Below are 26,883 nucleotides of genomic sequence, written 5' to 3'. Positions count from 1 at the left end.
TGAAACCTTTCCCTGTTGAGGAATGCTTCACCTGCGGGGCAACGACGGTTAAAGACCGATGAAGCCTTGAGAAATCTCAGAAGCCGTGGAAAAAAAGAAAAGAAAAGAAAGTCGGGGCAGTATTTGAGTATTGCGTGTCACTATCAGGAAGTGGGTTTTCACATGTTGTACACTCAGTATATGTCCAGCTGTCAGCGTCTGTCCACGAGGCATCATCCGCACACAGTGTCCGTCTGTCCATATGTCTGTGAGTGCAGGCAGAAACTTCCACCTCCGTTTTTTTTTAGTTTTTTTGTTTTTTTTTAGAGGAGCTTCTTGGACTGGGGCTGGGACGAGCGTCTGGGGGAGGCGAGAGGGGCCGTCCGTGGCTCGGAGGTGAGGAGATCCAGAATGTCCTTCAGGGCACGGCTGATCTGCGTGCCGAACCTGTGGGAGTCCTGAAAGGGGGGGGGGGGAGAGACCGGCGTTAATGATGATTTGTACGGGTGCGAGATAGTGAAGAAGCGATGCTATCACTCCTTCGCACATTAGCAGCAAATAGCTTTTAACCGAGACGAACTGCACATGGGGGGAAAAACAAGAGCTGGGAGCTGTGTATCCCCACCCCGTCCTCCAGGACCCCCAGATCCTGCGGCTTTTCACTGTACAATTCAACCAAGAGCTGAAATACGTCAGATTTGCCCGCCCCCGCCCCCATTTTTATCCCCAATTGCACTTGGCCAGTTACCCCACTCTTCCGAGCCATCTTGGTTGCTGCCCCACCCCCTCTGCTGATCCGGGGAGGGCTGCAGACTACCACATGCCTCCTGCCATACGTGTGGAGTCGCCAGCCGCTTCTTTTTTCACCTGATAGCGAGGAGTTTCACCAGGGGGATGTAGCGCGTGGGAGGATCATGCTATTCTACCCCCCCCCCGAACAGGTGCCCCGACCAACCAGAGGAGGCACTAGTGCAGCGGCCAGGACACATACCCACATCCGGCTTCCCACCCGCAGACACGGCCAATTGTGTCTGTTGGGACGCCCGACCAAGCCGCAGGTGACACGGGGATTCGAACCGGCGATCCCCGTGTTGGTAGGCAACGGAATAGACGGCCACGCTACCCGGACGCCGCTGCAACAAGGTTTTTGAGAGGCTGCCTCAATTCAAAGTGCTGGCATTCAAAACTGGTTTGTAAACCAGAGGCTCTCAGAAGAAACAAAAACAACAATCCACTGACAGCTGGTGCAGATACGCCATTTGACAAGTTCTGTCAACCCAGAAAATTCTTGCTAACTAAAGTAAAGTGGCTGCTTGTGTCAGGTCAAATTCCTGCAAAAATATAAATAATCTGACCAATGAAGGAATAATTAACTCTTAACATGGCGTTCAGTTTCAGATTGTGCTCTGCTCAGAAGTACAAATTAGCCCCTGGTTCAAAACGAAGCAGCTGCACTCTTCCCTGGCAGCTCCATATTCAGCATCCTTCTCCCAATATACCCAGCATCTCTCCTCCACACATGTCCAAGCCATCTCAATCTTGCCTCTCTTGCTTTGTCTCCAAACCGTTCACCCTGAGCTGTCCCTCTAATATACTCGTTCCTGATCCTGTCCTTCTTCATCACTCCCAATGACAATCTTATCATCTTCACCTCTTCCACCTCCTGTCTTTTCATCAGTGCCACTGTCTCCACACCATACAACATAGCTGGTCTCACTACCATCTTGTAAACCTTCCCGTTAACTCTTGCTGGTACCCTTCTGTCACACATCACTCCTGACACTCTTCTCCACCCTGCGTATTTAAACTCATATGCCTTCATCACCTCTACTCCTTGCATTCTCACCATTCCACTGTCCTCCCTCTCATTCCTCTTCTCTCCAGTGCATACCTCCACCTCTCCAGGCTCTCCTCCACCTGCACCCTACTCTCACTACAGATCACAATGTCATCCGCAAACATAGTCCACGGAGACTCCTGCCTGATCTCGTCCGTCAACCTGTCCATCACCATTGCAAACAAGAAAGGGCTCAGAGCCGATCCTTGATGTAATCTCACCTCCACCTTGAACCCATCTGTCATTCCAACCGCACACCTCACTGCTGCCACAGACACAGCAGCAGATAAACAGACAGAAAAACCAGTTTTTCCTTCCATTATAAGACGTTTGGGCAGTGCCCAAGTCGATTGAACAGGAATTATGGGGAAAAAAATCTTTAATAAGCGGCACTCAAGCTAAAAAAAAATCTACCTAATAAAAACATTTTGCCTGTCAGTCTGTGGATGTGCAGCCTCCTAGGGGCCCCTCGCATGAATGCGACCAAGTCTAATATGCACTTTCACTTTCCAAAAAGAAAAGGTTTGCTTTTGGACCATTTTGGTCTAACCCTAACCCTGTCTTTATTTTCATAAGATAATACAGGTGGGTAAACCAAAACAAACCAACCAAAACAGCGTGTCACCCTGCTGTTCATATCCCTCCACTGGCTCACAGTTGCTGCCCGCATCAAATTCAAAACCTTAATGCTCGCTCACAAAACAGCAACTGAAATGGCTCCCGCCTACCTGACCGACCTCATTCAGGTCTACACTCAGTCCCGCTCACTATGCTCTGCCAGTGAAAGGCGCGTGGCACTCCCCTAGCCAGACTCTTCTCTTCTGTAGTTCCCTGGTGGTGGAACCAGTTACCAAGCTCCATCCGATCCGCTGAGTCCCTCCCCATCTTTAAGAAGAAGCTAAAGCCCCAGCTCTTTCTTGAACACCTCCACATCTGATGGTAAAAAATCTGCTTCTATGCACCCTATGCATTGCCTTGTGCACTGCCTGTTTACACCTATGCTCTATCGGACTTGAACCTAGTTGTTTGGCACGTACTTGCATTGTCGCCTCCTGACTAGATCCTTGTTTGTGTTGTATTAACTCTCAGACTTCGCTCTGGATAAAAGCATCTGCCAAATGAAATTGTGAATTGTAAACCATTTACGCTCGTGAATGCGTGACTCAAATCTACGGTCGACTCAGATCGGGCAGCGACAAGAACACGCAACACTTCCTGTTCCTGTTTTGACTGCAACCAAGAGGAAGTTTTTTTTATTTTCTCCCTTTTTCTCCCCAATTGTATCCGGCCAATTACCCCACTCTTCCACGCCGTCCCGGTCACTGCACCACCCCCTCTGCCGACTACCACAGTCTTCCTCCCATACATGTGGAGTCACCAGCTGCATCTTTTCACCTGACAGTGAGGAGTTTCACCAGGGGGACGTAGCACGTGGGAGGATCACGCTATTCCCCCCAGTTCCCCCTCCCCCCCGAACAGGCGCCCCAACCGACCAGAGGAGGCGCTAGTGCAGCGACCAGGACACATACCCACATCCAGCTTCCCACCCACAAGACACAGCCAATTGTGTCTGTAAGAAGGCCCAACCAAGCTGGAGGTAACACAGGGATTCGAACCGGCAACGGAATAGACTGCTACGCTACCCGGACGCCCGGAGGAAGTTGTTTCTTTATAACTCTACCTTTTAATAACGTTTGATCATGTCACTGCCCAATCTGAGTCAACCATAGATGCGAGTCACTCATGGGCAGAGTTGACTCAAATCGGGCAGCGTTGGTTGAGCGAGCTAGAGAGTGGATGAAGAGAGGGAGCGGCGATAGCGAAAATAAACGTTTTTCGAAGGTTTTTAATCACCGTAACCACGAGAGGTTCTTCATCATACTGCGCAAAAAACCTAACTGCACACAAAAGACAGGTCCAGTAGTTTGAGAGATTAGCCGCGGACACAGACGCGCAACCAAATCGCCTCCATTCTATCCACCTGGAGGGGCTAACTAAGAGGAAACGGGGCCACAAAAGGTCCATAATTTGTACTGAGGGCCCAATTTAATGCATTACATTTAAACTTGTATTTTTTGCTCTCTTACAAAAAACTTTGAATGACAGCCTGTCGGCCATTTTGGCTCCTTTGTAGCACTGACCGAGCAGTATGAAACCCACAAGATGGACGTGTAGACGTGAACTTCATAGTTCAGATTATGAAAACAATCAGTTTGTTTCTTAAAGTTATCACTCGTTCGAGTTTTTAAGATCGATGAACGTCAATCTAGATATTAATTTTGCTCAATCTAGATATTAATTTTGCTCCATGGATGTGAACATTTAAATATTAAAGGTGATTTAATGCTCTTATTTCACTTTTTTTTTTGGCTTTTCCCCCTTTTTCTTCCAATTGTACTTGACCAATTAGCCCGCTCTTCCGAGCAGGCCCGGTCGCTGCTCCACCGCCTCTGCTGATCCGGGGAGGGCTGCAGACTACCACATGCCTCCTCCCATACATGTGGAGTCGCCAGCCGCTTCTTTTCACCTGACAGTGAGGAGTTTTGCCAGGGGGACGTAGCACGTGGGAGGATCACACTATTCCCCATTTCCCCCTCCTCCCTGAACAGGCGCCCCAGCTGACCAGAAGAGGCGCTAGTGCAGCGACCAGGACACATACCCACATCCGGCTTCCCACCCGCAGACACAGCCAGTTGTGTCTGTAGGGACGCCCGACCAAGCTGGAGTTAACACGGGGATTCGAACCGGCGATCCCCGTGTTGGTAGGCAACAGAATAGACCGCCACGCCACCCGGACGCCCTCTTATTTCACTTCTTAAAGCTTATGTTAGTGTATAACTGAGAGCTTCTCATATCGTATCATGAGTGAGTCTTCCGTTAGTGCCGAAATGAAACCAGAGTGTCGACACTCATCCTGCCTCGTTCACCCACCGTCTCGCTGCAGGAGCGTTTGGAGGACACGTGGAAGTTGATCATATCTTCACCCACAATGATGTAGGAAACCCCATAGCCGTCATCTGCAACCTGAACATCAACACAAACCATAAATGAGATTCATGAAATACCCAAAACCTATTTCAGAGATTCTTTTGTTGTTTTGTTATAGAACTTGTAGTTTGTGTGTTTGTCTTGTATCATTACAGTACAAACAGAACGGTAAGTACAACGAAAAAATGTTAAAATTAGGCAAATAATGACGTGAGTGACACTTCCAATGTGTTTACAACCAAATCACCATTTTATATCAGACACATCAGACACATCCCTTACTTACCCAGCTCAGCTTCATCCCATGTAACTGTGTGGTAATGTGAAGTCCCGTATCAAACCAAGACAACACTCTCAGATATCTCACACCTCACCCGGTGAGAAGCTTTACAGATTCTCATGAATCTAGACTACAAAACTGTAGCCATCTGTCCATCCATTACCCAAGCCACTTATCCTAATTAGGGCCACGGGATGCTGGAGCCTATCCCAGCAGTCACTGGGCGGCTGGCGGGGAGACACCCTGGACAGGCCGCCAGGCCATCACACAGGGCCCACATACATACACACATTTACACTTAGGGACAATTTAGTATGACTGATTCACCTGACCTACATGTCTTTGGACTGGTGGAGGAAACCCACGCAGACATGGGCAGAAAATACAAACTCTGCATGGAGGACAACCCCCAAGGTTGGACTATCTCGGGGCTCGAACCCAGGACCTTCTCGCCGTGAGGCGACCGCGCTAACAACTGCGCCACCGTACCGCCCCCAAAACTGTATTACGTTATGAAAATATCACCCTGATGCAATTTCACTGAAAGATGAAAAATGACAATATTGAGCAATATTAATATTACTGACCTGTCCTACATACATGCATATATATATATATATGTGTGTGTGTGTGTGTGTGAGTCCTGTGCCAGGCATTTAACTAGATACATGCCCATTTTCCTGGTAGACTTGAACCCTTGTGTTGTCCACACATTGTGTATCCTGCCTGTGTCTGAAGGGTCATCTAGGACCCGCCTTCATTAAAGCACCTTCATTTAATTTTGCACGAGGAAACAACCTGCCATTCATCACAACCTGTGTGACTATCTGGGTTTTCCCTCTTCACAGTGCAGAAAGACTGCATTTAATCAGTGGACACCACTCACTTTTATAGGGTCACACATGACCCACACATGTCTTTTTTTTCCCTCTTTTATTCTACAGGAAAAGCATTCAAAATACAACACACATACCAAACCAGGAGGGGAATAAAACCTTTCACAAACCCATCGAACTCTACACAATCAAAGAGGACAAGAATCCAAGATGACTACGCAGGTAGACAACACAACACAGTGAGGTAACCTGTAGGCCTCGGCATGGCTTCCTCCTACAGACCCCCCCCCCCCCAAATCAAACAAAAAATACACATATACCACACACAGTATACGGTTTAACCAAAATCCAACATCACCCTCCCTCCTTCCCCAATCACAACAAAAGTGCTGCCCTCCACAAATCCACCAACAAACTCTTGGTCTCTAACACGACCATACATGTTAACGCCTCTCTCCATTATACTCCTAAAAATATTCCACACCTCAGCTTCCTCTTTTCATAATGGGCTGTGTTCCTCCTGAGCTTGGCAGCAAACCTTGCATGGCTTAAAACACAACGTAATACATTAACATTACATCCGCTCACTTTGCCAGCCACCCCAAATAACCACAATTCTCTCCACCCCATTCTGTCAACAAACCCACCTCTCCAACATCTACTTATTAATTCTTTCATTTTCAACTTGCATCCCTCCAGCTCACAAGACTCGACACACTCATGCACAAATGCTTCCTCTCCCACAGCCACACCACTCGCTGATTATTACACTACTGAACACCCTATTATGCCTTAACAAAAAGTCAAAATTCTCCCATTCAGCACTGGTCCACTTCCCTCTCCGATTCCTCCATACCCTCCCTACATCCATCTCATTCAGAACCCTCTCTCACACTTTCTCCACAGCCAGTCTTCCCACTTCTTCCCCTCCCAAACATCTGTACACCACTTTCGTTTCCACACTGATCAGACTCACTCTCCTCTCTCCTTCTCCTACACACACCTCTGTCTCTCCTTCCTCAACACAGCCTGTCTCTCAGTCATACAGACCCAATCTCTCGGCACTCCCCCCCCCCACCCCAAATATCCTATCTGCGTCCCCTCACATCATCTACCAGTACCTGTGCCCTTCTTTTCTTCTATCCGCTTAAATAATCTGTGTAACACTGGCACTAATTCCTCTCTAAACTCTATGTACAACACAGCAGTTAAACCATCTACCCCTGGACTCTTGTTCCTACCTCGCCCTGCTATTGCTGCCTCTGTTTCCCCTGTCCCCATGTCTCCCTCACACATCTCTCCATCATCATCATCACCTACCCTGGCCTTCACCTTATCTAACACTTGTCCTACGCCGTCTTCGTCAATCTGTTCTTTCCTAAACCAAACCCTATAATAATCTTCTAGTCTTTCAACTATCCCTACAAAGTCTGTAAGCTCCCTACCATCCTTTCCTTCCACCTTTTCTAAATAATTCTTCTTTTGTTTCGTCTTTTCTAACCCTAAAGATACCTCGTACATTCCTCTCCTTCAGCTACATACCTAGCCCTGCTTCTAGCTATTGCTCCCATACACCTCTTTTGTTCTATCTCCTTCAGTTCATCTTTTATTCTAATATGTTCCCTTGAATCGTAACCTGCCCCCCTATCTGCCCTCTCTAGTTAACTCTCCCTTTAGCCTCCTCTCTCTTTTTCTCTCTATCTTACTTCTGCCTCTGCTATAATCTATACTCACTATCTTTAACTGTTCCTTCACAGTCTCCCACCACCTCCCAACGTTCTCCTCATACGTACTCTCATTTTTTCTTCTCATTATACACTCTCTCACCATCTTCTTATAGTTCTCATCTTTCAGCAATTCACCATTCAGACACCCCCCTCCTCTCCTCTCCTCTCCTCTCTACACTTTGGCCTATGCTAAAACCCAACACCAAGTGATCGCTAATTATCATGTCTTTGTATTCTAGTCCCCCTATCTTATCTACTATGCTCTGTCACACGTCTATCAGCCCTTTTACTGTCCTCATGTCTGTGAATGTTCTCTTTCATCCAGGTCATGGTTATCCAAAGGAGTTGAATCAAGTGCAGCTGGACTTGGTATATGGCCGTGAAGACGTTTCACCTCTCGTCCAAGAGGCTTCCTCAGCTCGTGCCTTTCTGACCAGACCAAGCTAGTCTAGCTTCATCTAGTCTCCACCATTGTTCACATACATTCCTCCATCCACTCTCTCAGCCTCCCTCACACATGCCTCATCAAACATGACCCTAAGACAGTCTGAGTACCCTGGTGGTGGACAGCTTTCATGGAAATATGGACAAAAACAACGGTTCACTTTTTTTCATGTCGGGGTCACTGTAGGAAAAGTCATCACGGTTCAGGATGAAAAAAGCTCAGTTAAGAGTCTTTTCTCTGCTCTTAAACACTGTCATGGGTCTTTCTGACCCACAAGGCAACAGAAGGGTTCAATCTGAAGACACCTTTAACAAACTAAAGACTAGAACAGAGCAGTTCACAGTGGATGATGGTGTTCTGTAGTCCAAACCACAAATGATCCGGCCCACTGTTTAATTTGGCTCGGTCTCTACTGGGAAGACACATGGGGTTTTGGCCACATTCCTTACTTTAGATGTGTGTGTGTGTTACTCACAGGTCCAAACCCTCCGCCCAGGGAAATAAAGTCGGGGTGATTCTTCAGATCAAACAGTTCCATTTGCTGGACCGGAGTCTGACTGGTGGACAGACGCCACGGCTCTGATAGAACCTGGAAGCACAGAGAGACGCAGTTCAAACCAGCCTTTAATCATTAACGCAAGCAGTTAATAAGACTAATAACACAGTAGAATCACAATCACAGTGTTGATAAAAACCTCATCGGGTTCCAATAAACAACACAGCAGTAGCAGCGAAACCATCTGTCCCTCTTCAGCCAAGACAGAAAGAGAAATTCGGAGAAAGTGAAACAAAGAAAGAGAAAGGAGACGAGGGGGCAGCGACAGGAAGGAGAGGAAGAGGCCGGAGAGGTTAAACGCGAAAGAAAACACATAAAACGAGCAGGACGGAAAGCAAAGAGGGAAGAGAAAGACTGGTGGAGTTTCCAATTGATTCACTTCGGTTTCAGATCTGTTTGACCCGACCCGACACATGACTCCGCTGTGTAAAACAAACACAGCCGCTGATAAGGACACTTCACACCCTAACACTGCACCAAGAACACAACACGACACAACACAACACACTCCTCCCTCTCTGTTCTCATGCATCCATCCATCCATCCATCCATCCATCCATCCATCCGAACCGCTTATCCTGCTGTCAGGGTCACGGGGATGCTGGAGCCTATCCCAGCAGTCACTGGGCGGCAGGCAGGGAGACACCCTGGACAGGCCGCCAGGCCATCACACACACACACACACACACATGCACACCTAGGGACAAGTTAGTACGGCTGGTTCACCTGACTTACATGTCTTTGGACTGTGGGAGGAAACCCACACAGACAAGGGGAGAACATGCAAACTCCACACAGAGGACCACCCCCCAACGTTAGACTACCCCGGGGCTCGAACCCAGGACCTTCTTGCTGTGAGGCGACCACGTTAACCACTGCGCCACCCTGCCTGTTCTCATGCAATGGGATTTTTGGGGGAGGGGATTTCCCCCTTTTTCTCCCCAATTGTATCCGTCCAATTACCCCACTATTCCGAGCTATCCCGGTCGCTGCTCCACCCCCCCCCCCCCCGCTGATCCGGGGAGGGCTGCAGACTACCACATGCCTCCTCCCATACATGTGGAGTCGCCAGCCGCTTCTTTTCATGTGAAAATGAGGAGTTTCACCAGGGGGACGTAGCGTGTGGGAGGATCACCCTATTCCCCGCAGTTCCCCCTCCCCCCCAAACAGGCGCCCCGACCGACCAGAGGAGGCGCTACTGCAGCAACCAGGACACATACCCACATACGGCTTTCCATCTGCAGACATGGCCAATTATGTCTGTAGGGACGCCCGACCAAGCCGGGGGTAACACGGGGATTCAAACCGGCGAGCCCTGTGTCAGAAGGCAACGGAATAGACCACCTTGCCACCTGGATGCCCCGTGCAATGGGACTCCTGAGGATCTCCGTTCTGATCTCTCCAGGCTGGATCCCACAGATCCATATTCACCACCCAACTGAGACCCGTTCACTGCACACCCCCTGAGTCACCCAAACCGCTCTTTCTACCAATATGGGAAACATCCTTTGTTTTCTGATTAGCTGCGTGAACACAAATCTGACATTTTTGAACGTGAAGAACGTGGCCCAAATCTTCATATATGTGTATGTTCTTCATATGTAGTGACCTACATATCTGATCTGTGGCCTTCATGTCCATTATGGTCAACATGTACCCTGGCTGTGTCAAATGACGGAAGCTAAGCAGGTGTGTCCTTGGCTAGTACTTGGATGGGAGACCTCCCGGGAAAAGGAGGCGCTGCCAGAAGTGGTGTTGGTGGGCCAGTAGGGGGCAGTCTTCCCTCTGGTCCTACTAAAAACAACAACAAATATCAAAACCCAATACCTCAGTGACGGGGACACTGTGTTGTAGGAGTCGTTAAACCGAGGTCCTGACTCACTGTGGTCATTGAAGAGCCCATGGCACTTATCAGAAAGAGTAGGGGGTCCCCTGGTGTCCTGGCAAAATTCCCAATCTGGCTCCCTCCATCTGGCCACCTAATCATCCCCCATGTAATTGGCTCAATGAGTCCTCCCTCTCCACCTCGAGCTGACGTGTGGTGGGCGTTCTGGGGCAAAATGGCTGCCGGGCATCACCCAGGTGGTGCTGCACATCGGTGGTGGTGAATGGATGTAAATGTGTGCATGCGGAGCCGAAGTCTGGTCACATCAATTTCATCCATCCATCCAACCATTATCCGAACCACTTATCCTGCTCTCAGGGTCACGGGGTTGCTGGAGCCTATCCCAACAGTCATTGTGCGGCAGGCAGGGAGACGCCCAGGACAGGCCGCCAGGCCATCACACAGGGCCAGAATACACACACACACACACATTCATACCTAGGGACAATTTAGTACCACCAGTTCACCTGACCTACATGGGCTATAGGAGGAAACCGGAACACCTGGAGGAAAACCTCGCAGAAGCGGGGAGAACACGCAGAACCTGCAAACTCCACACAGAGGACAACCCCCCCCCCCCAAGGTTGGACTACCCCGGGGTTCGAACCCACGACCTTCTTGCCGTGAGACAACCGTGCTAACCACTGTGCCACCGTGCCGCCACATCAGTTTCAGATATGGATCAATTATTAACATGAATATGAGCAGTCGGGTACAAAAGATCAGATCTGAGCAAAATATGGTAATAAAACACCAAGGCTGGTAATGTGAACGGAGCAGGAGTCCCCACCGCTGAAGGAAAAGATAAAACTTTGTTGAACTGGAACTACAGCCGTTTATGTTGTAGTTTATGTTGGTAAATGTCTTTTTTTGAGCTTGTCCTGCTGTATCTGCCTGTTAGCCACAACAACTTCCCCTCTTCTTCTTCTTCATTCACCACAGAAGCTTACCTCTTTGAGGAAGGGCGAGTTCACCCCCAGGTATTTGGAGACCACGTACAGGCAGAAGAGGTGTCTGTCGATCCCGGCTCCCGTCATAGCCAGTCGGTAAAGGTTCTGGTGCTTCTCAGCAGCCAGTCGGAGGAGGCGCCTGCACTGTTCCGCCCCCTGCCCGGACCAAACAATTTAAAGACAACAGGAAGCGTCATTCAGAGCGAATCTCTCTTCTGTAACGTGACATTATTTCCAAGTAAAACAGGATATCAGGGGCGGGACTAACCGTAGGGAGCGATGTGATTTGATTGGATAGTGGAAAAAATGTGATGCTGTTATTGGTTGGAATGACGCTTGCCTGCCCGCTAGGACTTGGTGAAGCAATCCTAACAAATTGGCGTGGCGGTCTATTCTGTTGCCTATCAACATGGGGATCGCTGGTTCGAATCCCCGTGTTACCTCCGGCTTGGTCGGGCATCCCTACAGACACAATTGGCCGTGTCTGCGGTTGGGAAGCCGGATGTGGGTATGTGTCCTGGTCGCTGCACTAGCGCCTCCTCTGGTCAGTCGGGGCGCATGTTCAGGGGGAACTGGGGGGGGATAGCGTGATCCTCCCACGCACTACGTCCCCCTGGTGAAACTCCTCACTGTCAGGTGCAAAGAAGCGGCTGGCGACTCCACATGTATGGGAGGAGGCATGTGGTAGTCTGCAGCCCTCCCCGGATTGGCAGAGGGGGTGGAGCAGAGACCAGGACAGCTTGGAAAAGTGGGGTAATTGGCAAGATACAATTGGAAAGAAAAAAAAAGGGGGGGGAAATCCCCACCCAAAATTTGTTTTCTTACCCCACCCCATCCAAAGGAGTTGAATCAAGTGCAACTGGACTTGGTATATATCCGTGAAGATGTTTCGCCTCTCATCCAAGAGCCTTCCTCAGTTCGTGCCTTTCTGACTAGACCAAGCTAGTCTGACTGGCTGCTGATGAGACTCAGATATTTATCCTCTTGGAGTCGTTGTCAGAGCTATAGATGTCCATGGCTCTTTGTGTCCCGATGTTTGGCCGCGCCCGTCGTTATCGGAGACGTCTTCACGGATATATACCAAGTCCAGTTGCACTTGATTCAACTCCTTTGGATAACCATGACCTGGATGAATGAGAACATTCACAGACATCTTACCCTACCCCACTCCCCTTTTTCTCCCCAATTGTACCTGGCCTATTACCCCACTCATCCGAGCCGTCCCTGGTCGCTGCTCCACCCCCTCTGCTGATCCGGGGAGGGCTGCAGACTACCACATGCCTCCTCCCATACATGTGGAGTCACCAACCGCTTCTTTTCACCTGACAGTGAGGAGTTTCACCAGGGGGAGGATCACGCTATTTCCCCCAGTTCCCCTTCCCCCCGAACAGGTGCGCTGACCGACCAGAAGAGGCGCTAGTGCAGCGACCAGGACTTTTACCCACATCCGGCTTCCCACCTGCAGACACGGCCAATTGTGTCTGTAGGGACGTCCAACCAACCCGGAGGCAACACGAGGATTCGAACCAGCGATCCCCGTGTCGGTAGGCAACGGAATAGACCACCAGGCCACCCGGACGCCCCACAATTTGTTCTTTTTTTTTGGCACAACTTGTTGAAGGTGCATAATATGACGGGGGGAACGAGCTAACAAGGTAACAAAGGTCAATATTCCCGTCACGTTGTCTGTGACTGTTGAAGTGCTCGAACAGAAGGTTTGTATTGCAACAGCTCGTCTTTGCTCGACATAACATGTCAGTAAATTACGACAAATAATCATGGATTACAGCACGGAGGTAAATAAGTGAAATGTTGCCATCGTGCCTGCTGGTGGTGCAAGGCTCTGAGGCAGCGGCCTGTTGGGACGTCGACCTTCCTTCTATAAAGATGATTTTAAAAATTATTGTTATTACTATTACTTCTGGTATTACCGTTTTATAACCAATCGCTATGCTGCATGTCCTATAATTATGATTGTTTTCTCTAAATACCCTTCTGAGACCAGAACAATGCAGCCATGAGCACCGCTGAAGGACCGGGAGGTATAGCTCCAGATGTTTAATTTATCCACCCGTCCATCCATTATCCAAACCACTTATCCTGCTCTCAGGGTCGCGGGGATGCTGGAGCCTATCCCAGCAGTCACTGGGCGGCAGGCGGGGAGACACCCTGGACAGGCCGCCGGTCCATCACACAGGGCCCACACACACACACACACACATTCACACCTAGGGACAATTTAGTATGGCCGAGTCACCTGACCTACATGTCTTTGAGTCACCTGACCTACATGTCTTTGAGTCACCTGACCTACATGTCTTTGAGTCACCTGACCTACATATCTTTGAGTCACCTGACCTACATGTCTTTGAGTCACCTGGCCTACATGTCTTTGAGTCACCTGACCTACATGTCTTTGAGTCACCTGGCCTACATGTCTTTGAGTCACCTGACCTACATGTCTTTGAGTCACCTGACCTACATGTCTTTGAGTCACCTGACCTACATGTCTTTGAGTCACCTGACCTACATGTCTTTGAGTCACCTGACCTACATGTCTTTGGACTGTGGGAGGAAACCCACACAGACACGGGGAGAACATGCAAGCTCCACACAGAGGACGACCCGGGACGACCCCCGACGTTGGACTACCAGGGCTCGAACCCAGGACCTTCTTGCTGTGAGGCGACCGCGCTAACCACTGCGCCACCCTGCCGCCCTGTTTAATTTATTTATATATACATTTATTTTGTCACAAACAACTTAATTTTCCATTTGAGGTGACAGTTTACAGAACACTGACGGGTCTGGGTAGATACAGGAACTGAATTTCCCTTCTGGGACAAATATAGTTGGCTGAATCTGAATCTGAACTATTGGCCTACAAGTTGTCGGAGCCAACAACTGGGCCATCACATTCCTAACCCAGCAAGGACCCGGCTGGAGAACATTCTTAAGCAATGCGGACATTTCAGACGGCGCCAAAGCTCGGAGGGATCCGATTCAGCTCTCTCTCAAGTAAACCGCGGGGGCCTTACGACACACCGGATATGAAAGGAGAACATCCTCAGCCGCCGAGCGCTCTGTTGTTCTCTGCCAGGCGGCGTGTTTGTGACTTGTGCATCTCAGCACTGTGAGTCCAGCTGATTCATTAGTTTACCGGTTTAGTTTCGTTTCCTGCTTGCTGCAGAACCAGGGTCTCGGGGGACGAGTCTCCGTCTTTAATCATTCATCGCATTTTCCAAACCAGAGGTGGAAAACTCCCGCTTCAGAAAGTAGAAGTACCAACCGTGTGTTTGCTCCACCCACGCACTAAACCAGCGGGTTCTAATTAGCCCGACACTTCAGCCAGCTAGGAGAACTGATTAGTGAAACCAGCTGGTTTGGTCCGTGGGCGGAGCAAATACACGGTTAGTACTTCTACTTTCTGAAGCCGGGTTTTCCACCTCTGATCCGAACCGCTCACCCGGCTCCCAGAATTGTCCCCTTGCTCGTCATTCATTGTTAGGTGAAAGACTTGACAAGTGTTTACTTGACCGGGAGCGCGGCCCCCCCGTCACACGGCGTCTCACAGCCAACAGCGTGCACCAGCGCCGACGCTGCACTGTGGTGTCTGCAGCGTGGAGTAACACATGTATACACTGCACACTACATTTTCAGCTGCGCTGCGGGCACCTCTGAGGGCGTCTGAGGGCACCTCTGAGGGCCTCTGAGGGCACCTCTGAGGGCGTCTGAGGGCACCAGATACTGAACACATTTCACAGTCAGAACTGAGAGTCAGAATGGAGGAAGGTGAATGCTGTGCACCAACGTAGCAGATAGCGAGCAGTTTTAGACACCGCTCGGGTCTACTAAGGGTAAACAGGATGTTGTGCGCGCCGTACAAGAGGCGACACTTCCTGTGGTGCGATGCCAACATGTTCCTACACCAGCCGCTGTGCCGCATCACCAAGAGGCAGATCGCAACACTGATAACAAGCACAAGTTCACATTTCACCGTCAAGAAAACGGAGCCGTGGGTACCTCTTGGCCCTCCAGGGCTTCAACGAAGGCGCAGCTCTCACCGGAGCAGGAGCGGACCGTCTCCGTCCGGCCCTCCCTGAACAGACGGGTCATGGAGGCCTCGTAGGTCAGACAGAAGCCGCCACGGTCCTGCAGGACGGAGGAGGCAGAAGGAGAGAGAGAAGGGGTTAACGGGGCTATTGCTGCTGTGTGTTCTCGCATCCCACACAGGGCAGGGGGGGGGGCAGGTGGAGGCGGGCGGGGAAATGGAGGAGAGCAACAAGAGGGAGGAGGAAGAGAGCGGGGAATCAAACTCGCACCACACTCGGTCCTAAGTCCTAGGTGGCTTCGTGAGTCCTGCTCAGCCTGCAGGGTTTGAATATGGAGCTTGAGATTGGCATGGACGGAGACAGAGTCAAACAGAGCTGTGTCATATAGGATATGGAGAAATATCACACATAGGGGGCGCCTCCGGGGAGCGGGGCGGTCTACTCTGTTGCCTGCCAACACAGGGATCGCCGGTTCAAATCCCCGTGTTAACTCCGGCTTGGTCGGGCATCCCTACGGACACAACTGGCCGTGTCTGCGGGTGGGAAGCCGGATGTGGGTATGTGTCCTGGCCGCTGCACTAGCGCCTCCTCTGGTCGGTCGGGGCGCCTGTTCGGGGGGGGGGGAACTGGGGGGAATAGGGTGATCCTCAGACGTGCTACGTCCCCCTGGTGAAACTCCTCACTGTCAGGTGAAAAGAAGCGGCTGGCGACTCCACATGTATGGGAGGAGGCATGTGGTAGTCTGCAGCCCTCCCCGGATCAGCAGAGGGGGTGGAGCAGAGACCGGGACAGACCAGCAGAGGGGGTGGAGCAGAGACCGGGACAGATCAGCAGAGGGGGTGGAGCAGAGACCGGGACAGACCAGCAGAGGGGGGGAGCAGAGACCGGGACAGATCAGCAGAGGGGGTGGAGCAGAGACCGGGACAGATCAGCAGAGGGGGTGGAGCAGAGACCGGGACAGATCAGCAGAGGGGGCGGAGCAGAGACCGGGACGGATCAGCAGAGGGGGCGGAGCAGAGACCGGGACGGATCAGCAGAGGGGGTGGAGCAGAGACCGGGACGGCTCAGCAGAGGGGGTGGAGCAGAGACCGGGACAGATCAGCAGAGGGGGCGGAGCAGAGACCGGGACAGATCAGCAGAGGGGGCGGAGCAGAGACCGGGACAGATCAGCAGAGGGGGCGGAGCAGAGACCGGGACAGACCAGCAGAGGGGGTGGAGCAGAGACCGGGACAGATCAGCAGAGGGGGCGGAGCAGAGACCGGGACAGACCAGCAGAGGGGGTGGAGCAGAGACCGGGACAGACCAGCAGAGGGGGTGGAGCAGAGACCGGGACAGACCAGCAGAGGGGGTGGAGCAGAGACCGGGACAGACCAGCAGAGTGGGGGGATTGGCCGGATGCAATTGGGGGGGAATTAAAAAAAAAAGATATCACACGTTAACCAAAATCCTCATGAAGACGAAACGAAAAAAGAGAAGACGGCACAGAGGAATGTAAGAGGACAGAGAAGAGTCCTGTGTGTGTGTGTGTGTGTGGGGAGTAAGCGAAAGCGTGAAAGAGAAAGAGAAAGAGGAAGTGCGCAGTAAATGAGAGCGAGAGTGTGTGTGTGTGTGTGTGTGAGTGAGGTCAGGAGAGAGTGTAAGTGTAAGTTGTGTGATAAAATGTAATTGCATAACTTATTACACAAGTGTAAGTTGTGTAATAAGTTAAGCAATTATTGCATCTGTTGATGTAAATACGTTGGTGTATATATGTTAATGTATACATGTTGATGTATATATGTTAACGTATATGTGTTGATGTATATATGTTGGTTTATATGTGTTAATGTATATACGTTGGTGTATATATGTTAACGTATATGTTAATGTATATTTTTGGTTTATATGTGTTAATGTATATACGTTGGTGTATATATGTTAACGTATATGTTAATGTACACTACCGTTCAAAAGTTTGGGATCACCCAAACAATTTCTTGTTTTCCATGAAAAGTCACACTTATTCACCACCATATGTTGTGAAATGAATAGAAAATAGAGTCGACATTGACAAGGTTAGAAATAATGATTTGTATTTGAAATAAGATTTTTTTTACATCAAACTTTGCTTTCGTCAAAGAATCCTCCATTTGCAGCAATTACAGCATTGCAGACCTTTGGCATTCTAGCTGTTAATTTGTTGAGGTAATCTGGAGAAATTGCACCCCACGCTTCCAGAAGCAGCTCCCACAAGTTGGATTGGTTGGATGGGCACTTCTTTGAGCAGATTGAGTTTCTGGAGCATCACATTTGTGGGGTCAATTAAACGCTCAAAATGGCCAGAAAAAGAGAACTTTCATCTGAAACTCAACAGTCTATTCTTGTTCTTAGAAATGAAGGCTATTCCATGCGAGAAATTGCTAAGAAATTGAAGATTTCCTACACCGGTGTGTACTACTCCCTTCAGAGGACAGCACAAACAGGCTCTAACAGGTACTATTTAATGAAGATGCCAGTTGGGGACCTGTGAGGCGTCTGTTTCTCAAACTAGAGACTCTAATGTACTTATCTTCTTGCTCAGTTGTGCAACGCGGCCTCCCACTTCTTTTTCTACTCTGGTTAGAGCCTGTTTGTGCTGTCCTCTGAAGGGAGTAGTACACACCGGTGTAGGAAATCTTCAATTTCTTAGCAATTTCTCGCATGGAATAGCCTTCATTTCTAAGAACAAGAATAGACTGTCGAGTTTCAGATGAAAGTTCTCTTTTTCTGGCCATTTTGAGCGTTTAATTGACCACACAAATGTGATGCTCCAGAAACTCAATCTGCTCAAAGAAGTGCCCATCCAACCAATCCAACTTGTGGGAGCTGCTTCTGGAAGCGTGGGGTGCAATTTCTCCAGATTACCTCAACAAATTAACAGCTAGAATGCCAAAGGTCTGCAATGCTGTAATTGCTGCAAATGGAGGATTCTTTGACGAAAGCAAAGTTTGATGTAAAAAAAATCTTATTTCAAATACAAATCATTATTTCTAACCTTGTCAATGTCTTGACTCTATTTTCTATTCATTTCACAACATATGGTGGTGAATAAGTGTGACTTTTCATGGAAAACACAAAATTGTTTGGGTGATCCCAAACTTTTGAACGGTAGTGTATATTTTTGGTTTGTATGTGTTAATGTATGTGTTGATGTATATATGTTAATGTATATGTGTTGATGTATAATGTATATGTCAATGTATATATGTTGATGTATATGTGTTGATGTATATATGTTGTGTATTCGTGCACTGTTGTTTTCCTTTGTGTGAAAATGCTTTGCAATACAAATGTATATTTGTCATGCTAATAAAAGCACATTTGAACTTGAATTGGAGTGTGTGTGTGTGTGTGAGAGAGAGAGAGAGAGAGGGGAGAGAGAGAGAGAGAGAGTGTGTGTGTGTGTATGTGTGACCAGTGAGAGAGAGTGAGGAGTGAACAAGAGAGAGAGAGTGTGTGTGTGTGAGGAGAGAGAGAGAGTGTGTGTGTGAGTGAGAGGAGAGAGAGTGTGTGTGTGTGAGGAGAGAGTGTGTGTGTGTGTGTGTGTGTGTGAGGATAGAGAGAGATAGAGGGGAGAGAGAGAGAGTGTGTGTGAGGAGTGAGAGAGAGAGTGTGTGTGAGGAGAGAAAGAGAGAGAGAGTTCTGAATTATCTGGACTAAACTCATTTCAAAAAAGAAAATAAAAGTACTAAAGACCAGTGGGTCCAGGTTTGGGTAGACAGTGGGTCCAGGTTTTGGTAGACAGTGGGTCCAGATTGGGTAGACAGTGGGTCCAGGTTTGGGTAGACAGTGGGTCCAGGTTGGGGTAGACAGTGGGTCCAGGTTGGGGTAGACAGTGGGTCCAGGTTGGGTAGACAGTGGGTCCAACTTGGGTAGACAGTGGGTCCAGGTTTGGTAGACAGTGGGTCCAGGTTGGGGTAGACAGTGGGTCCAGGTTTGGTAGACAGTGGGTCCAGGTTGGGGTAGACAGTGGGTCCAGCTTGGGTAGACAGTGGGTCCAGGTTTGGTAGACAGTGGGTCCAGGTTGGGGTGGACAGTGGGTCCAGGTTTGGTAGACAGTGGGTCCAGGTTTGGGTAGACAGTGGGTTCAGGTTTGGGTAGACAGTGGGTCCAGGTTTGGTAGACAGTGGGTTCAGGTTTGGGTAGACAGTGGGTCCAGGTTTGGTAGACAGTGGGTCCAGGTTTGGGTAGACAGTGGGTCCAGGTTGGGTAGACAGTGGGTCCAGGTTGGGTAGACAGTGGGTCCAGGTTTGGGTAGACAGTGGGTCCAGGTTGGGTAGACAGTGGGTCCAGGTTGAGGTAGACAGTGGGTCCAGGTTTGGGTAGACAGTGGGTCCAGGTTTGGGTAGACAGTGGGTCCAGGTTGGGGTAGACAGTGGGTCCAGGTTTGGGTAGACAGTGGGTCCAGGTTTGGGTAGACAGTGGGTCCAGGTTGGGGTAGACAGTGGGTCCAGGTTTGGGTAGACAGTGGGTCCAGGTTTGGTAGACAGTGGGTCCAGCTTGGGTAGACAGTGGGTCCAGGTTTGGTAGACAGTGGGTCCAGGTTGGGGTAGACAGTGGGTCCAGGTTTGGTAGACAGTGGGTCCAGGTTTGGGTAGACAGTGGGTCCAGGTTGGGGTAGACAGTGGGTCCAGGTTTGGTAGACAGTGGGTCCAGGCTGGGGTAGACAGTGGGTCCAGGTTGGGTAGACAGTGGGTCCAGGTTGGGGTAGACAGTGGGTCCAGGTTTGGTAGACAGTGGGTCCAGGCTGGGGTAGACAGTGGGTCCAGGTTGGGTAGACAGTGGGTCCAGGTTGGGGTAGACAGTGGGTCCAGGTTGGGGTAGACAGTGGGTCCAGGTTGGGTAGACAGTGGGTCCAGGTTGAGGTAGACAGTGGGTCCAGGTTTGGGTAGACAGTGGGTCCAGGTTTGGGTAGACAGTGGGTCCAGGTTGGGGTAGACAGTGGGTTCAGGTTTGGGTAGACAGTGGGTCCAGGTTTGGGTAGACAGTGGGTCCAGGTTGGGGTAGACAGTGGGTCCAGGTTTGGGTAGACAGTGGGTCCAGGTTTGGTAGACAGTGGGTCCAGCTTGGGTAGACAGTGGGTCCAGGTTTGGTAGACAGTGGGTCCAGGTTGGGGTAGACAGTGGGTCCAGGTTTGGTAGACAGTGGGTCCAGGTTTGGGTAGACAGTGGGTTCAGGTTTGGGTAGACAGTGGGTCCAGGTTTGGTAGACAGTGGGTCCAGGTTGGGTAGACAGTGGGTCCAGGTTGGGGTAGACAGTGGGTCCAGGTTGGGGTAGACAGTGGGTCCAGCTTGGGTAGACAGTGGGTCCAGGTTTGGTAGACAGTGGGTCCAGGTTGGGGTAGACAGTGGGTCCAGGTTTGGTAGACAGTGGGTCCAGGTTTGGGTAGACAGTGGGTCCAGGTTGGGGTAGACAGTGGGTCCAGGTTTGGTAGACAGTGGGTCCAGGCTGGGGTAGACAGTGGGTCCAGGTTTGGTAGACAGTGGGTCCAGGTTGGGGTAGACAGTGGGTCCAGGTTGGGGTAGACAGTGGGTCCAGGTTGGGTAGACAGTGGGTCCAGGTTTGGGTAGACGCTTTAATGTCCACACCGCCACAGAGTTATTCAGAAGGACCATGTAGCCTATAGGTTTTATCAGGGCTCGTAGACCGTGGATGATTGACAGTCAAGACGAGGCGTGGTGGTGAGTGGGAACATGATTGACAGCCACGAGAATTGTCTAATCACATTAGATCAAAAAACATTAGAACAATACCAATTCACTGCCAATAAAAGTGGGCGTGTCTGGGGCAGCACAGAACAGTGCCCCCTGGAAAATCTGAAGAAACCAATCAGACAGCAGCCTCAGGTCACGTGCTCGCCACAAGTTTGAGGGCTTATATAAGGTATGGTTTGGGATGTCCCCATTAGGATAGAAAAACCCGAAACCACCTGCCTTGTGGGGACACTTTATAGGTCCCCATGAGGTCAAGGGTTTATTGTAGGGTTAGGACTTGGGTTTAGGGTTAAGGTTAGGATTAGGTTAAGGGTAGACATGCAGTTATGATGGTCAAGGTTAAGGGTTAGGGAAGGAATGTAGTCAATGAGGGGTCCCCACAAGTATAGGGTGACATGGTGTGTGTGTGTGTGTGTGTGTGTGTGTGTGTGTGTGTCTCACCCTGTAGTATGCTAGCTGCAGGCTGATTTGTATAAAGGCATCAGGGCTGATGCGGAACTTCTTGATCCGTCCCTTTCCAAAGTCTCTGAAGGGAAAAACATGGCAGTCCACATCGTCCGCCAGTGCCTGGGCCACTGCCAGGGAGCTGGACACCTGCTCTTGGACCTGAGAGAGAGAGGGAGAGAGAGAGGGAGAGAGAATAAAGTACAACTTCACCCTAGGGGCAACTAAAATTCAGCAATCAACTAACTCCACATAGTACCTAGGGCTGAAGATCAGCTCCACGGGACATTTTAACTTGGCCGTTAATGAAGTGAAAGAGAAGGCAGGAAGGCCTTTCTATGCCATCCAAAAGTCAACACATGCTGACATCCCAGTTAGGACCCGGCTCAAAGTATTCCTATCAGTGATTGAGCCAATTTCACTATATGGCAGCGAGGTTTGGGGTCCTCTCACAAAACACGAATTCGGCAAATGGGAAAAACATCCAATTGAAAGCCTGCATGCAGCATTTTGTAAGAGAAACCCCCAGGTCCAGAGGAAGTCTCCCTACAATGCATGCAGAGCAGAATCAGGCCAATGCCCTCGAATAATTCACCCTGAAAAAAGAGCCATTCAATTCTGGAAACACCTAAAAATGAGTGACCCCCAAATCCTATCATTATAAATCCCTCAAAAGACAAGAGATGAACATAGAGAAGAGTCCCCTGAGTCAACTGGTCCTGACGCTCAACAGACTAACATCAGACCTTCTGACCTCACTAATAATAACCAGCCCCAGGACAGTGACGCCATCAGACCTTCTGACATCACTAATAATAACCAGTCCCAGGACAGTGACGCCATCAGACCTTCTGACATCACTAATAATAACCAGCTTCAGGACAGTGACGCCATCAGACCTTCTAACACCACTAATAATAACCAGCCCCAGGACAGTGACATCATCAGACCTTCTGACATCACTAATAATAACCAGCCTCAGGACAGTGACGTCATCAGACCTTCTAACACCACTAATAATAACCAGCCTCAGGACAGTGACGCCATCAGACCTTCTGACACCACTAATAATAACCAGTCCCAGGACAGTGACGCCATCAGACCTTCTGACATCACTAATAATAACCAGCTTCAGGACAGTGACGCCATCAGACCTTCTAACACCACTAATAATAACCAGTCCCAGGACAGTGATGTCATCAGACCTTCTGACACCACTAATAATAACCAGCCCCAGGACAGTGATGTCATCAGACCTTCTAACACCACTAATAATAACCAGCCTCAGGACAGTGACATCATCAGACCTTCTAACACCACTAATAATAACCAGCCTCAGGACAGTGACGCCATCAGACCTTCTGACACCACTAATAATAACCAGCCTCAGGACAGTGACATCATCAGACCTTCTGACACCACTAATAATAACCAGCCTCAGGACAGTGACATCATCAGACCTTCTAACACCACTAATAATAACCAGCCCCGGGACAGTGACGCCACTCAACACATTCCACCCAGCTACCCAGAGAGGACAGACAGGCTGTGTCTCACTGTGGTCAAGGAGCAGTGGAGACACAGCTCCACTTCTTAACCACATGTGACAAATACAAACATATAAGAAAGGAATACCACCCCAAATTCACAAAAATAACAAAAACATAAATACAGGTGGACTCTGCCCAGGCAGTCCCCTACTTATTAGATGAGAAAGCCCAATATTCATGTAGCAGCCGCCACAAAGTGAGGGACAAGGAGTCACTAAAACCACTTCATTAATATAAGTCTGTTTGTTTGTTTGTTTGTTTTCGACTGTCTTATGTTGTTTGTATTGTTTGTTATGACATTAAGATTTTGCATCATATGTTATTAATGCTTCGGCAATATGAGAATGCTTGTCATGCCAACAAAGCAAATTTGAATTTGAGAGAGAGAGCGAGATTTGATTTTTAAAAAGTACATTTATTCAGAATACATTACATTCCAACAGCTGATACTCAAACACAATCATCTCTTTATAATCCAGCTCATACCAAAAAAAAAAACGTTTCAAGAAAAAAAAAGACCATTGAGTAGTCTAAACAAGCACATGTAAAAACGGAAATACAAAATAAAATAGCCCAACATAAACCCAAATTCGCCTCGGGGTTGGCAGCAACACAACATTCTGTCCTTAGACCCTCGCATCGGATGAGGAACAACTCCCTAAAAAAACAAAACCTTTTAACAGGGAGAAAAAATGGGGAGAAACCTCGGAGAGCAACAGAGGAGGATCTCTCTCCCAAGACGCACAACGTGCAATGGATGTTGTGTTTACACAATGGCTTTACACAATTTACATACCAAAGACATGAAATTAAACAAAGCCAGTAATACAGCCAAGACTTTCCCTCATTACACAAATAAAAAAGAAAAAGAAAAACAGATCTTCACAAACTCCCACTATGCACAATACCAGGCCCAGTTCTGGAAAAAGGGCCATGTCTGTGTGGGAGCTCTGCTCTGTAGGGTGACGCTCGTGGTGGAAACCAGTTTCTGGGAAAGTCCTGGAGAGCCCCAGTGGTGGACATCCAGCCCGGCTCCATGAATCAGCGGCTCCTCCAGCAGCAGTAAGAGGAAGGTCGCCCAGTGCAACACACTCGTCGACCAAATCCGTCTTAAGCATCATCGAGGGGTTGCAATTTCACTTTCTGTACCAGTTTTCTAAGTCTGAAGATTTCCTGGTCAGTAAATGTGTTTACTTCCAAATCTCCCGTTGTTTTTCATAAAACATTTGACTGAGTCAACAAAAGCTGCAAGTCTGGAAAGTAGTTTTCCACCTTGACCGCCCTCAAACCCTTGGTGACCTGTAAAAACTTGCTGATCTTCAGGAAAGCATCACTCCCTTCAGGTGGTCCCCCTGTGTACGAGGAGTAGAGGAGGATGGCTTTTTACCTTCAGAAACCTCTTCGCTTTTAAATTGTCCTGTCTACCCTCTGTGGGCTTCCTTTTAATAGACTTTTTTAATCTTATTTCATCATCCAACGCCATCTCTTCCTCTTCCTCAAGTACAGACTCTGCCATGGGTACTTGCTTCTTCGGACCACCATTCCCATCTCGACCAGCCCGTTTGCTACACTCCCCGTTCCCACCGTTTTCACTTCCATCAGCTTCCACCTGTTCAAGTTCTGTCACCTTCTCATCGTCGTCACCTTTTTTAACCTGCTCAACCTGCCCACCTTCCTCTCCTGCCTGCTCAGTCCGTCCGTTTTCCTTGTGTTCTCCAGCCTCGGTCTCTTTCTGTGGCACCACTGGTCCATTTCTCCTGCCCCTCGCTCCCCGGCCTCCTGTCTGCTCTGTGCCGACTCGGCAGCGCCGTCTTCAGTCCGGAGATGCGCCGCTCGTGGCATCATCGGGAGACGAAGGCGGCCCTTGAGGATCAGACCTACCCTCACTCCTGTCGGGACAAGACCTTACTAAATGTCCCTCACACCCACAGCCAAAACATTTCATTATGCATGATGTAACGAACGCAATGTAGTCCAACCATCGATCTGAACTTGAGCTTCAGATCCAAATCCTCCGCATTGTCTCTCAGAATCATGAAGCCTCGTCTCCTATGGGACACAACATGTCTCAAGTGAGGAGACTTACAACCGGAAGAGACCATTTTTATCGGGGACACTAGCTGTCCGCATCTTGCAAGCTCCTTCTCCAAAGCGGCATTACTCATGACCAGCGGCAGAACGGGAGTCCCACCCAAACCGCTTCTCCTGCTCTCAGGGTGGCGGGGATGCTGGAGCCTATCCCAGCAGTCACTGGGCGGCTGGCGGGGAGACACCCTGGACAGGCCGCCAGGCCATCACAGGGCCGTCTTTCTATATATATATATATATATATATATATATATATATATAGTCATGCAAAAAAGTAAGTACACCCCTTCATTTATCACTAGTTCAACTACCTAAAGTGACTGTCAGGTGGGCCAGATGAGGTGCACCTGATTAGAACACTGCTGAGAGGATCTCGGAGGAACCCGTCTTATTCAAACTCAGACATTTAGTGTGGTTTGATCGTTGTTGTTGTTGAAGTGTGTGAACATGAATAAAATTAACATAAACTCCTCCACTTCAGCTGTCACCATAAGGACCCCGGGGCCCTGCACAACCTCTGTGCCGGACAACATGGTTGCATGGAAGGCAGAAGAAAACAAAATGGCAGCTCTTGCACGAAATGTGTCCCGTGGCTAAGGACATGCTGCCCTGCCCACCATAAGCCCCAGACACGGGGTGGGGGGGGAAAGGTGGGGAGAGAGGAGAGAGAGAGGGAGGGGGGGAGCAAGGGAGAGAGAGACAGAGAAAGGAGAGGGAGACAGGGAGAGCAAGCGAGACAGACAGGGAGAGAGACAGAGACAGAGAGAGGGCGAGAGAGAGCAAGAGACAGAGAGAGGGAGAGAGAGAGCAAGAGACAGAGAGAGGGAGAGACAGAGACAGAGACAGAGAAAGGAGACAGAGAGAGGGAGAGAGAGAGGGGAGAGAGAGAGCAAGAGACAGAGAGAGGGAGAGAGAGAGCAAGAGACAGAGGAGAGAGAGAGAGAGAGAGAGAGAGAGAGAGAGAGAGAGAGAGAGAGAGAGAGAGAGAGGAGAGAGAGAGAGAGAGAGAGAGAGAGAGAGAGAGAGCAAGAGACAGAGAGAGGGAGAGAGAGAGCAAGAGACAGAGGGAGAGAGAGAGCAAGAGACAGAGAGAGAGCAAGAGACAGACAGAGGGAGAGAGAGAGAGAGAGCAAGAGACAGAGAGAGAGAGAGAGAGCAAGAGACAGAGAGAGGGAGGGAGAGAGCAAGAGACAGAGGGAGAGAGAGAGCAAGAGACAGACAGAGAGAGAGAGAGAGAGAGAGAGAGAGAGAGAGAGAGAGAGAGAGAGAGAGAGAGAGAGAGAGAGAGAGAGAGAGACAGAGAGAGGGAGAGAGAGAGCAAGAGACAGAGAGAGGGAGAGAGAGAGAGGGAGAGAGAGAGCAAGAGACAGAGAGAGGGAGAGAGAGAGCAAGAGACAGACAGAGAGAGAGAGCAAGAGACAGAGAGGGAGAGAGAGAGCAAGAGACAGAGAGAGAGAGAGAGAGAGAGAGAGAGAGAGAGAGAGAGAGAGAGAGAGAGAGAGAGAGAGAGAGAGAGAGAGAGAGAGAGAGAGAG

At 49.5% G+C, this 26,883-nt stretch overlaps 1 protein-coding gene across 1 annotated transcript in view; it reads right to left on the bottom strand.

The window, feature by feature from the left end:
* Positions 1-302: 302 nt before the first annotated feature.
* The window catches only part of cpt1a2b (carnitine palmitoyltransferase 1A2b), an 81,441-nt gene continuing 54,860 nt past the window's right edge, over positions 303-26,883 (bottom strand). The window contains exons 13-18 of the mRNA XM_056288639.1: positions 21,709-21,873; positions 15,507-15,635; positions 11,484-11,639; positions 8,568-8,681; positions 4,748-4,840; positions 303-437 (exon numbers count right to left, since the gene is read on the bottom strand). Of these exons, the coding sequence (XP_056144614.1) occupies positions 303-437; positions 4,748-4,840; positions 8,568-8,681; positions 11,484-11,639; positions 15,507-15,635; positions 21,709-21,873 (792 nt within the window). The remainder of the gene's footprint in view (positions 438-4,747; positions 4,841-8,567; positions 8,682-11,483; positions 11,640-15,506; positions 15,636-21,708; positions 21,874-26,883) is intronic.

The sequence above is a fragment of the Lampris incognitus genome, chromosome 10 (assembly GCF_029633865.1).
Source record: "Lampris incognitus isolate fLamInc1 chromosome 10, fLamInc1.hap2, whole genome shotgun sequence".
Classification (NCBI taxonomy): Eukaryota; Metazoa; Chordata; class Actinopteri; order Lampriformes; family Lampridae; genus Lampris; species Lampris incognitus.
This window is presented reverse-complemented; position numbering and strand designations above follow the sequence as displayed.